The sequence below is a fragment of the Rhamphochromis sp. 'chilingali' genome (assembly GCF_963969265.1).
Source record: "Rhamphochromis sp. 'chilingali' genome assembly, chromosome: 15".
Taxonomy (NCBI): domain Eukaryota; kingdom Metazoa; phylum Chordata; class Actinopteri; order Cichliformes; family Cichlidae; genus Rhamphochromis; species Rhamphochromis sp. 'chilingali'.
The window spans coordinates 22,633,674-22,647,816 of record NC_137942.1 but is presented as its reverse complement, the minus strand read 5'-3'; the positions used below and the strand labels follow the sequence as shown (position 1 = coordinate 22,647,816).

At 37.7% G+C, this 14,143-nt stretch overlaps 1 protein-coding gene across 3 annotated transcripts in view; it reads right to left on the bottom strand.

The window, feature by feature from the left end:
• Positions 1–14,143, bottom strand: part of clec16a (C-type lectin domain containing 16A) — a 54,415-nt gene that overhangs the window by 39,078 nt on the left and 1,194 nt on the right. For all 3 annotated transcript variants that reach the window (XM_080904300.1, XM_080904298.1, XM_080904299.1), the window contains exons 3-8: positions 13,453–13,586; positions 11,616–11,764; positions 8,406–8,511; positions 3,241–3,364; positions 2,947–3,121; positions 1,182–1,232 (exon numbers count right to left, since the gene is read on the bottom strand). In XM_080904300.1, the coding sequence (XP_080760426.1) occupies positions 1,182–1,232; positions 2,947–3,121; positions 3,241–3,364; positions 8,406–8,511; positions 11,616–11,764; positions 13,453–13,586 (739 nt within the window). The remainder of the gene's footprint in view (positions 1–1,181; positions 1,233–2,946; positions 3,122–3,240; positions 3,365–8,405; positions 8,512–11,615; positions 11,765–13,452; positions 13,587–14,143) is intronic.

The window sequence follows — 14,143 nt, the reverse complement described above, 5'->3', positions numbered from 1 at the left end:
AAATTATACTGTTAAAAATTCATTTAGACATGATCATCTGCACCAACATGTAAGCATTGCAAATTACACAAATATAACTGGCTCCCTTTAGTTAACACGATTTACAGTCAATGGCCACTTTATTAAGTGTGTGTTAATGCAAATACCTGGCAGGAATTCATGTAAACATGAGCAAGGAATTCAAACCAAGCATCAAAATAGGGGAAAGGGGTGAGTTAAGCTACTCTGAACGTGGCTGTTGGCGCCAGACTGGCTGGTCTGACCATTTCCAAAACTGCTGATCTGCTGGGATTTTCCCACACAAACATCTTTAGAGTTTACAGAGAATAATCTCTAAAAACAAAAATATCCAGTGAGCAGCAGTTCTCTGGGAGAAACTGCTTTGTTGATGATGTCAGAGGTCATAGGAGCGTGGCCAGACTGCTTCGATAACAGTAACTCAAATAACCACTTGTTGAAAACTCAGAAAACTGAGCCTACAATTTGGAGCATAGGTTCAACAAAACTGGACAACATAATATTGGAAAAATATCATCTGGTCTGATGAGTTTCTCCATGAATCCATCCTGCCTTGTATCAGCAATTCAGGCTCCTGGTAGTTCTGGTGCGGGAGAAATTTTCGTGCACACTCCCAGAGTATTCTTGCTGATACTTTATGACTATAGTGCACCCATCTTCTGATGGCTGTGTCCAGAAGGACAACGCACCATGTCAAAAAGCTCATATAATCTTATGCAGGTTTGTTGACCATAACTATGAGTTCAATGCACTCAAAAGGCCTCCACAGTCACAAGATCTCAATCCAGCAGAGCAACTTTGGAATGTGGTGGAACGGGAGATTCATATCATAGATGTGTAGCACCTGTAATGCTGTCATGTCAATATGGATCAAAATCTCAGGAATATTTCCAGGACTTTTGTTGAATGTATTCCATGCAGAACTAAGACAGTCCAGGAGGTAAAAGTTGGTTAAAGCAAGTAATAATAAGGTGTAAGTAATAACTAATGCAGCATAAAGTAAAGTTTTATTTCCATTATTCACATAATAAAGCTAGTAGAAAAGGCTTTACAAAGAGCAGCTTGACTGTATGACAATACACCACCGGATTAAGCAGCCACAGCAAGATTACACTCACAAGAGTGTCAGCAGGCAGGCAGGTGTGTGTGTGTGTGTAACTTACTTGAGACAACAGATAAAGGGACACTTGAGGGTTGATCTTCCGCTCTTCAGACTAAAGAGAGAGAAAGAAACAAGAAGATTTAAGGTGATATATAATAACAACAAGAACATAATGTGTGTGATAATCATTTAGTAGTACGAATATAACAGTCATGACCCATATTGCAAACATTTATCATGTCAAAAGAAAATTTGATTTAAACAGTGTTTTAACTGTCTAATGTTCAACTATCTGCATTTATAACTCATAATAATTACGCTTTCACCTGGAATATAATCTTTTCAGCTCACCTTTGTTTTTTTATAGATATGTTAGGGCTGTGTGATATGACACAACACACTGGATGATGAAACATTGTGCTGTTGCAAAACATGTTGCAATATTTTTTCATTGCTTTATATGACGATTTGCAATAGTCACCACGGTGTAAAATAGTATGCAGAGTTTATGAATGAGAAGCAAAAATTAGCTGTCAGGTGCTCGAACTAAACTTTACATTTAAATGTTAGAATAGGCTTTCTCTGTGGCACACCATATAATAAAGATCAAGATAACTAGTCATTACAACTTGCATTCATAAATATATATGGTTTCATGCATTGGTCAAAACACTCGACCCCAGGTATACGATGCCCAGCTGAAAACACTTCACACAAGCCGAGTTGCCTCATTTATATTAGGAGTGTCTGCAATGCAGCATACTATGCAAAAGATATGTGGAAGAACAGAACAACACGTCTCTGAATGAACTTAACAGTGTGCTAGGACACTCTGCATTTGAGTCAAGTTTCCCGACAACCATACAGGAGCAGTAATGATAGCCAGAGTGAAGAGTGAAGTTGTGTGTGGTCATCTAGTGTGTAAATCTGGAAGGGGTGGGGAACTCCAGGGCTCAAGGGCCGATGTCCTGCAGGTTTTAGGTATCACCTTGGGTCAACACACTTGAATCAGATGATTAGTTGTTTACCAGGACTTTGCAAAACTTCAAGACATGTTGAGGAGGTAATCTATCCATTTAAATTAGCTGTGTTGGATCAAGGACACATCTAAAACCTACAGGACACCGGCCCTTGAGGCCTGGAGTTCCCCACCCCTGCACTACGGGATAATGCCACATAAGGCCCATATTTATTTCATTTTTGATTATTTACTTTAAATGTAAAAAAAGAAATAGTACTTTTCATACAGTGATTACATAACTATTCACTGAATTTATAGAAAATGCATTATAATGATATATAGTGTTATTGGGATAGAGGGAGAGAGTATTAAAAGGCTTACTGACCAATCGAAGCACTTTACACCACACATATGGGATACTTTCTATGTTCTATGTAATTTAAGATTTTACCAAATCATATGCAGGCACAGAAGACCATGCAAACTCCACATGGAAAGGCCCCTGAATGGTTTGAACTCAAAACCTAGTGGTAACCTCTATGTCGCCCACACAGCACCACCTGCACAAACTGGCAAATACCTAACCTAACCGTAACTTCTAACTCATAGCTTTTCTGAGGTGATCAAGCAAAACCACTGGTTAGTCATTAATCAAGCTAAGAAAAAAAAACTACTACTGCAAACTGAACATTTTTCAACTTTTTAATTTTTCAACTTGATAATTAGCTTAGGAACAGAACCGTACTACACTGCATGTGTGAAATGAAAGGAGGAAACCACTTTAACACAACACACACTTCAACTTTGAACCTGTGAACATCAGTCTAACCAGATGTATTCAGAAATGCACTCCAGAGTAACGTACCGTCTCAGGACTGACCAAAGAGTAAACATAGAGTGGCAGAAAGAGACGGTTGAGGAGGTGGTCGGTTAAAACGTCATTAAGGAATTCACAGTTGATGATGAGGATATCGTTTAGGTAGTGGAGGTGGTCAAGGTGCTCTGCTACCAGGTCACTTAGCTTCCCCCTGTTTTTATGTCTAAGACAGACAGAAAATAAATAAATATATATAACATAGAATAATAAGCATGAGCCAGATCAAGGCTTCAAACAAGGACACTGCTGACATCTAGAGGCTACAGTGAGAAAAACACTTACTCTTCATCCGTCTGTACACACTTGTCCAGTTCGATGACGTGGCTGCCGATAAACCAGACCAAGTTACTGAAATATGGGACCGCGGTCTTATCTCGAATGTAGTGCAGCATGTGCTGGTTGTCCACTAGAGAGAGTAGAGGCATGGAGAGTTATTATCAAGGTCAGTTCCACAAATACAAAGACTCATTCATGTGTACACAAAACATGTGATCCTCGAGGAATACCAGAATATAACCAGATAATTATACACATTTAAAAGCATATTAAAATTAAAAAAAATTAATTATTTTAAAAAAAATACCCAAAGGGTCAAAATAAGGACACAAATTGTCAATCCACTATCAATAAGGCCAGATGAATTTCCCTTTTATATGTTAATTAGTCAAGAATAAAATGCTTTGCCAATCAGTTTTTGCTCTGTTTAACCCAAGCTTGTGGCCTGAGCTTTCCAGATGCACCCTCTTGAGAGGTGGCCAGTTTAGGTAAGAGCAGTTTTCACACATTAGGTGTGTTTACATATGTTGGGATTACCACTGTATTGGTGGAATGAGTGTTCATCAAATGGGTGCACAGTCTGATTTCCTGCTTTAAGTTATGCTATTCAACTGAGGCCTGCAAATTTAAAGAAGGATAAAAAAAAGCTTTGAAGGATGGGCCTGACCTCTTCGGCTTGCTCCTAACGTCTGCTTAGAGAAAGGCAGCTCCAGGATTATTAGCCACAATTAGAATTTGACCGATATTTTTAAGGCTAATATTGACACTGATATTTGCTGATATTTTATTTCTTCCAGGCAAACAAAACAGAAAAAGTTTCCTAAACATCTGTTATTAGTAAAGAATCATTTAAGTTGTTAACATTCTACTTGGATCATTTGTTCACGTGTTTTGTCAAGAGGCAGGTGCAGAGTGCCCTCTGGTGGCCAAACTATGCAACATCAATGCTGAAAGCATGCCTGAAAAGTATTTCTCCTCTGTCATTACTACTTAAACATTACATTTATTGGTCATTAAAAATGCTGATACTTCTGGATCATCAAATAACTTTTATTGATAAATCGGTCAGTCTTTAACCACTGCACTGCCTGCAGTCAGATTAGATTGAGGCTTAGCCATGTCTTGGGGAAGAATACTAGAAAATAAGAAACTATCTGTCCTATTGCTGTAATAATTTTTATTTCTATTATATTGCGAGCCTTTCAGTGTTAGAGCGCAGATTTTATTTGGGGCAAATATACACAGAACAAAGTGAATTTGTTCACAGTTAACTGGAAGGTGAAAATGTTTTTTTAAAACCTGACAATGCAATCAAAGTTCTGCAGGTCTGCTTATTTAGAGAAAAAAACTTGTTTAAAAAAAAATCTGGTCAAGTCAATATGGTTTCTGGTGCTTATGGGTCTAACTGCAGAACTTTAACAAGCACAGTTACACTGAACTCCTCCAATAATAGACTTTTTTTTGTTTTTTGTTTTTGTTAATTTAATTTGAACTTTAACATACAAGGGTTTTTCAGGGGAAAACAGACAATCAAAAGAAACACAGAAGTAAATGTTCTTTAAGTGTTGACTTAGGTGAATGACAAAAGCAACATCCTGTAGTAAACACCACCAGTCGAATTATAGTAACACTTTTTCATGGAAAATCAAAATGCAAATAAAACCACATGGTTATTATACTTCCAATCCAGACAGGTCAAATTGAGACAAGTAATGCATGAGCAGCCAAATTAAATTCATGAATTACACAATGGATAGGGAGACACTGACTAAATAACCACAGTGATCAAAACTGTTGAGCCCATCACCAAAATAAAAACCAACATGTGGGGCTTAGCTGAAAATTAGGTCGTTGGAACAACAAACCCAAGAAACAAAATGAGACTGTTTTTTACTGCATGAATGAAGTGGATGATACAGAATGATTGAAAAGAATTATGCTAATACTCCATACATTTAGAACAAATACACCATTAGGAGCAAGCAGGGCAGGGTAACAATTCACATTAAAGCTCCCCCCAAAACCCCCAGACTAAGTTAACACTATAGAGCTGAGGTGTCTTGACATCATTCAACACATGAAGAAGAGTAACTGTAAAGAAACTGAACAGGATACCAAGCCCTGAGAAAAAGACTGAATGAATGGAACCAACTTACATGAAACTGGAGTTAGGCAGATGGGACGCGCAGAAAGAGGAGGAAGAGGGAGGGGAGAGACAAAAGAGGAAGAGTGGTTGTTGATAAAGGAGAGGGGGGGGGGGGGGGGGGGGGAAACAGACACAGGTTCAATGTGAGTAAAGGGGCGGCTGTGGAGGGGTGGAGGCTGGGAACGACCTCACAAACATTTATTAAAAAATAGCAAGGGCACACCTGGAAAAGGAGTTGCATATGTAATGTACATATTTAAAACTTGTTTTGGGATTTTACGGAGGATTATGTGAACAGCAGACACTGAAACAAGCAGCCCCCACCCCCAAAAAGAACAGTTACATTACTTGAAAAATCAGCGCAATAAGAAAACTTGATTCTACGCAATGACTAAATGCTTTGGGTTCTGAATTAAATCCTTTTTCAGGTGGCCATCTGTTGCAAGGCATGTCCTAAGGAATCATTAAGGAGCATCAATACGAAGTAACCTTCACTGCAATATTTTTAGTGTTGTGATACTCTAAAAATCCAACTAATTACAACTATTAAATCAGCAAAGGGTTTTCCACAATTAAATTATTATTATGCACAAGTGTAGTAGGCAGTCTAAAATTCAGATGTTGTGGGTGGTCCCATGACAATCTCACAGACTTGAAGTCAGAGTTGCTACATTAAAATGATGCTTTTAAAGATTCCTTATTAAAGCATAGCCCGTGGTCAGTTTAGCAATGACACATCCCCTTTAATACTACATTGATTTATAAATGACTTTTGTTCTTATATTGTTCAAAAAAGTTGTACCTTTGGGAGTTAGAATCAGGATGTTATGGACGGCGGAAGAAAGCCATGTTGTACAGAACAAAGTGTTACATGCGGGACGAGACGGACAGATACGGACACAAAGCAACAGCTTGTGAGACTTTAAAGCCTTTACACTGAGCAGCTGTTTCATTTAAGGTGACAATAAGCATGACATGTACAGAGAAGCCAAAACCATACAAGGCAATACCAGCTTCCCCTGCAATGAAATGCAGACAGCTTGGACGCACAAGGATCGCACATTGACGGCAGGAAGGAGAAACACTGCTGCTGAAAAAGCTGCTGAAAAGGTGTCGATGTTCAGACTGCTACTGCTTTCTGTAGTCTTTCTGAAAGACCTGCAGCCCCCCGCATGACAGAGCTACAGGTGAAGGGATTTCAACACCTAACTGTGCATGGTGCTGGACTGTGTGAAGAGTCTCTTTACAGTATGGTGATTGTAACGTTTATTCTACCACGACTTATTGTGAACTTTAACCCTGTGTGTTGAAACCTCAGGTAATTTTATTAGAACCAAAAAAACAAAAACAAAAAAACTACAACAAGTCTGCTATTTTGTCTAATTTAAATTTTTACATCAAAATGTTTCTTGTTTACTTTTAATGAAATCTTAAGTGTAAAAGCATTCAATTAGCTTTCCAGGGACTATAAAGAATAACACGAGAATCTTAAAAACGTTAAGAATAAATAGTTTTAGTTTGCAAGTGTGGATAAAAAGTTCTAATATTCATATTATCATATCCAGTTAGAATTCTATAAAAAGTAAATGCATGTCATGGTTATAAATAACAACATCGCTTGGACAAAATCTTGTAATGAATAATTCTCCTAAAAAGGCTAATGCGTATAACCAGGAAGATATCCAGCAAAACGTAAATAAAAACAGAATGCAGTGATTTGCAAATCTTATAAATCCAATCTTATTTTATTCACAGTAGAAGACAGATTCAACCCGAACACTAAAACCGAAAAGTTTAACTCTCATGAAAAGCACTGAATAATGTTTAATTTGATGGCAGGAACTGATATCAAAAACGTTTGAAGAGGGGGGAGGTAAGAAGCTGGTAGAGTAATTGGTGCTACAAAGAAACAGTTGGAAGAACATTTTGCAACTAATTAGGTTAATCAGCAACAGGTTAGAATTAAAAATGTGCAGATGCAATAATGTGCACAAGAAAAAAGCAAAACAAAATAAAAAAAACCCTTGTTAATAAATTTTTGAACAATTTCAATGTTCCTCAATGGAACATTAGTCTTTAAATATTTCACCATCTACAGCTGTGGCCCTCAACCCCCAGGCCTCGGACCGGTACCGGTCCGTGAGTCGTTTGGTACCGGGCCGCGAGAGTTGAGGCTTAGGTGAGAAATTTATGGTTTTCAGGGTTTTTATCGGTTTTCAGCGTTGTTTTGTTATCGTTTTTATCGTTAACTCGGTTTTCCTGGGTCTTTTCACGTGTGTTATGAATAAATCTTATTTTTTTCAGTACCGGTACTAGTTTTATTTTGTTGTATTTATCCGCGACACCTTAAAGACCGGTCTGTGAAAATATTGTCGGGCATAAACCGGTCTGTGGCGCAAAAAAGGTTGGGGACCGCTGATCTACAGCACTTAATATCAGAAGATTCAGAAAATCTGGAGAAATCTTTGTGTGTGAGCGCCAAGGCCAAAACTCTGAATTCGATGCCCGTGATCTCCGGGCTCTCAGTCGGTGCTCTATTAAAAACAGGCATAATTCTGGCCTCAGGAATGCTTCCAAAAGTCACTGTGTGTGAGCACAGTTCACAGTGCCATCCAAAAACGTGGGTTAAAGTTCTATCACGCAAAGAAGAATCCAAATTTGAACAGATATGATACAGATGCCCCACATTTTGAAACATGTTGCTGCCATTAGCGTTAGAATATAATTATTGGTTTATGAGATCTGCAAATCAATGCTTTCAGTGTTACCAAAATTTTAGTCATTGTCCCAAATTATTTGCAACTGGGGTTGCATGTTGACCCTAAATAAGCAACAAAACATTAAAAGAAAGAAAATTTGCCAGACTGCTTTTTAGTGTGTATTTGTTACAGTGTTACCTGTCAGTCATGCTCATGCACCAGAAGCAGCAGCAAGAAGAGGGAAGAACAGAGAAAGGCGGTCCCAGCATCCCGTGAGAGTGTGTGGATGTAAGCAGCGTGTGCACGTGCGTATTCACGGCACTCACCTTTGTAGACGTTGAGTGTGATGGTTCGGACTGCGATGCGGACCATGCTTTCAGGGTGGTTGAAAAACTTAATGGCCTCGGTGTACAGGGCAAAGTCATTAGTGTGCTGTGTGTGGGAGACAGAGAGTGGGCGCTGGTGAGCAAGACAAGGCACTGCACCATTTTGTTTAGGATGCAAATGACCACAGAGAGAGATAGAAGGCTGCTAAAGGAGACAAGAGTGCTGAATTTTGAAGGTTAAAACTTAACAGGAGCAGTAATCTTATAACATTACTGTTGTTTTAATGAGAAAATACTTAAAAAAAATACAAAACACTGTTTTGTGAGATTCAGAGGGGTCCACTACAAAGCTAGATTAGTAAGTTAGTGAGCTATGTTGATTCTAAAATCAAGAGCTTTCTGTATCATGCAAGTGGCTCTCTTTCCCACTGGCTAAATCACTGTAGAGTTTCGTTTTAAACTGGCTGGAAGAACCACTCTTTTTTATAGATTGTCTGCTGCAGTTTCATATATGCAAACTGTTAAGCTGAAAATCACTAAAACCAATTTGCATAAATTTGGTGGTTCGGAAAATATTTTTTAAATCTTAGTATCCTTGATTCTAATCTGCTGCTTAGTAACAGCTGGAATTGGAGCTACTAGAACACAGTACACACATTCAAATTCTAATGGATTTGACTTTTACGCGCTGACAATCTAAAGCGATTTCTATGTCTCCTTTATTAAGCAGTCTGACAGTAACGTTTAAACTGGATACTATTATAGCTTAAAGTTTCAAAGCTCTAATGTGCAGCTGTCAACTTACAAATAAACAGCACAGCAGAGAGTGCACTCAGTGATACAATTAAAATTAAACTGTTATTTTATTGCTATGTGTGCTCTTCAGATTAATGATTTTCTTCAGCATTAATTTCTTGGCCTTTTGCAACACCGTTGAAAGGTTTTTATTTTTCTTTACTTTGACGATGTCTGATTGGAAGAGGTGGCACTCGCGTGTGAAGAAAGGGTCACATGACCTGTGGAATGCTCCTTTTTATATGAGCGTGCACAGAGCCTTGACTAGAGAACCCAACTTAACAGAGACCTTATAACCACCGTTGTGATACCAATCAAGCCAGCTAAGCTAAAGAAAGCCCAGCTGTGTCAAACGTCCCTCGTAGTATATCCCCCTGGACCACCTCACGTACTGCTAGACTCATAATAACTCATAATAATCTTGTGCAGTGTTGTTTGTTTTGCCATTAACTTTTCAAGTTTTCATCTTTTAACTATAAAATTCTAGTATTGGCATACCAGTTCCAACAAGAAATTTGAACAAACCAATGTACTTAATTCTGAGCATAATGAGCTTAACAGCAGGGACTTCTTCTTCTAACCATAATAAGATTTTAGAAGCTCAACACGTCTCAACATACCAGCACGCTCCATTTAGCAATTCTGCACAACAACCTGATAACTCTGGATACTACTGTTATCTCTCTCTGTGCCAGTGCCCGATTGTCCACCCGACCATTCCTCAGTTGCTGTGACCTCCAGGCAGTCATAGCTGCGAGTCAAGCATTTAAACAGTCACCCAGAATCACAGCAAATGAGGAGTTCTGAGCCTGACACCAAACCCAAACCGACTTTTTGCAATAGTTTTAAAAATGTGACTTGTGTAGTTCTGAGAAGGAGGAAAGCTGAGCAGTTATCAAACGGCACCATCTGCAGGAGAATAAACTATAGCTAAGACTCCAAAATATGAATAATAATGATAATCAAACTAATAGATTAATTTAAAATATTTATATAACATATAATAATATAAACTGCTTAAAAAAGGTTTTAATTATTTTTAGAATAAAAAAATATATTTGACTTTAGACCAACAATGTGTCAAGTTGGTTATTAACACTAGATATTTGTTAACACACAAATTAAAACAAAAATGTAATAGTTAACTTAAAAAGACATAAATGTTCTCAGATCTACACAACAGGTCTGGTTTTGGCTTCAGGGGTAACGCTACCATCAACAGTACACCAATAACTTTCCCCAGCACAAAGAGGCCAAGGGAAAGACGATAGATATCACTGAAACATCAGAGGTTAGCAACATCACAAATGAATAGTGTGGTCAGAGTTCTTGGCAACAATCTAAAACCTCATTTGCAAACAAATGACACACAAACACACAATATGTATCATATAGAAAAATAGATTTAGAAACAAGCCCAAGAAATAATGTGTCCGTGCCACGTTCTAAAAATTCAGTTATTTGCTGTGTGCAGTATCTCTTAAATCAATGCTTCTACACAGGAAGCCAGTATTTTGACAGAGAAAATGTGCTGCTGATTTGCAGAAGCTCTGTTTCTATGTTCTGCTGCTAATCTGACTGTTGGGATAAGCACACTGATAAGCTTTACTGGCAGAAAATGCATGTGACAAATACGGTTCCAGACTGAAACTTACTTTAAGTGTTTTTATTTGTTTAATTGAAGGCATTTCATTTCTAAGGATTGTGAATTTATAACAAAATCAACACAGCCACAAGTTCAAGTGTTGTGCAGTAATTGTGATTATATACACACACAAAATAACCACTCAGATGCCTTATTTTTTCCTGTGCAGTCTACAGCTTCCTCATTAAACCACAAAAACAACACTGCACATGTGGAAACAGCCTGCTCGGCCTGCTGGTGCAGCTGCATGCTACTCTCTGCCCCTCACTGAACAGAGTTCACACAATGAAAAGTATGCCTACAGCAGGGCAACAGGAAGTCAGTACTACAATTCCTTTTGAGTTGATTTGTCAGTGGGTTGCTAAGAGAGTTTGAAAAGTGGCAAAATGTAATGACAAAGTTAACAATAAGGAGGTGAACTGAAGTTTGCACAACTGTCCCCCAAGCACTATTTGTATATAATTGCATATTAAAATAAGTGCATGTGTGTAGTAAATTAGATAAAGTATTATATGTATTCCTTAAAATTACTTACTGAGGGGTAAAAAAAATTCCAGTTTTATCATTTGCAGTTTCAGACAGTTGGCTGATATTACAAATTTGCTTCATTGCACACTGCTTCCATCCTTAGTGTCTTATGTTTCACCACTTCCTTCCCTCCCTCGTATCTCTCATAAAGATATGCAGACACTGAGCAGAAGGTTCTTCATGTTTTGTTAGCCTGTCTTTTTCCTCTCTCACACCATCCCTTCTCCCCCCCGTAGCCTTACCTCATTATAGAAGAAGTGCACGGTGTGGTTGTTAAGTTTGAGTGACAGGGTCTTAAGGAAGGAGATATAATAAGCCATGATCTCCTCATCCGAGAAGTCAAACTTGTGGACAATAATGGAGTTGACGTGGTTGTTTGATAAGAGATAATCTGTAATGAGAAAGGAGGCGACACGTTTAGGGTACAGAGAAGAGATGGCTTTTATTAAGCCTCCAGATTGTCATGCAATTTATCTAATAGCTCAGCATTTACAGAAAATGACACAGTGTTAAAAGCTGAAGGTGGACTGATTCATTTCACTACCTTAGGTTTTCTTTCACTGTTATTGGAGCAAAGGTGAGGTAAAGCTCTTGTGGTGACTGCAACACCTTGCTGAAATACCAACTTTAGTTTATGTTTATAACAACCCATTGTGAAATGGACAGTATATAATCTACTAAGATTTTGGTTCCCCAGTAACAGATTTAAAACTGTCCGTGAAGTTGGATTTAAGAAATAAGTGCTGAAAGTTAAAGTTTTTAGAACTTGTTTAGTGCCATCTTGTGCCAGTTACAGACTTACATTAGCTTATGTTACCTAACCACCGTTAGAACCGATAACTCAGTGGAATATAAGGAGACTAAAACTTAAAAATCAGTCTAAGGGGATCACTGTTGTACTGCCCCTCACTGCCATGTATTAGCTGTAATATTCGGGTTTGCAAAGCACTTGAAACCAGCGTGAAGGACAGTCTGTTTCAATCACCAGCTCGACAAGCTCTTATACAGAATGCACTGAGCTGCGTGATCAACTCGCAAATCAGATGTTCGCCAAGTGCAATCAGCACTATTTTATGAAATAAAATAATATAGTTTTTTTTGTCCATTGCATACATCAACCTATTTTTCCTGCGTTAGTAAGAAACTTTGTTATGTTTGACCATGTGGTAACCTGTTATGTTGTAAACTGTTTAGGTGTGCTTGGGAAAAGAGAGACTATTTTATTGTATAAAACAGGCCTCATTGACTTGGGTTTTTGACTCCAGCTTGCTGGTCCAGTAAACCACCTGTCACCTGAGAAAAACAGATTCTCCTTCACACATAGCTCATTTACAAAGTGCTTTATAAACCTGAATATTGCAGCTAACAGGTGGATTATCCCATTTCAGTGCAGTTAGCCAAACAATGAAGAACCACTTACTGCTTAACAGACAGAGAGTTAAAGTACAAAGTAGAGACTTGGTTTGTTAACAACTGAACATAAACTGTAGTACTAGAAAACATAAGGTAAAAAAAATGGAAACACGATTAAAGTTTATACGGTTGAAAAGAGAATAAAGGGTTCAAGAAGCTAGCTGTGATTATGTTAATTTCAAGTATTTAATTAATGGTATAAAAATCTGTTAAATTGTTAGCAGAAAACAACGGATAAACAACTAAGTGAAAAACAACAGCTTGCTAAAAATGTGAATACAAAGTTGTATATTATTAGAAATGGTTAGCGGTTTAATTATTAGCTGTACACATTTAAAGTACATATAGTTACATTAATGTATGGATAAACTGTGGATTTGTTAGCTAACAACACAAACTAAATAGCTAGAAACATAGTCACATGAAAGAAAGTTTTCACAGACTTTATACCGTCAGTGCTTTTTACTGCTTTTACAGTTTTTACAAGGTAAGCAGTAGGCAGTTGCAAAAAACAGGAAAAGAGTAAAAGAGAAAAGTGGAAATGACCCCCTTAGACTTCTTTATTTTTCCCTGAGTTAACAGTTCTATTAATAGTTACCTAACATAAACTAATGTCAGTCTATTAGCAGCATTAGTCAGAGAGTGAAATGATGTAATACTACTTACATAGGGAAGTCTCATGGCTAATGTTTTCAAAAAGTATATTGAGGGTCTGGAGGAGCTGGACACACACGTAACGTCCAGACTTCTGACGGAGGATGTTCAAGAAGAAGGCAAACATGTTCTTCTCCAGGAAGAAACTGGTCACAGACATAAGACACAAGCAGGTAAAAAAAATTTTTTAATTCAAGTTGACTGAATAACATACAACCATCATAAAATGGACAATGTCTTTAAAAAAAAAAAAAGAGAGAGAGACATTACCCTGCTTACTAATATTATGGTTAGGTGTTTATTTATCATTTTCATACAGTATTCTTAATTTACAGCACTGTGCACTTGAACAACCTCTGAGTGTTGGCTAAAGACTTTTGCACAGTACTGTAATTCTTATTCTTATCGCAGTTGTTCTACTCACTACACCCAAATGCATCTCAGCTGACTCTCACTTTACTTTCCAGAATATTTCAACACTGTTAGACCATCATAATTTATGTGCAGCGATGTACTGACTTTCTGCACTTACAGACCGCAAACTTCACCTTTAAAAAAATGATCTCAGACTAATTCTTTGTTTAATATTAGGTTCTCATTTTAGAGAAGTAAACACCTCAGTACTTTGCATCATAGAAACTGGATAATGTTTAAAATCATCACTTTGATAGCAGAGTAAGATGTCACTTTAACTCCCACATTA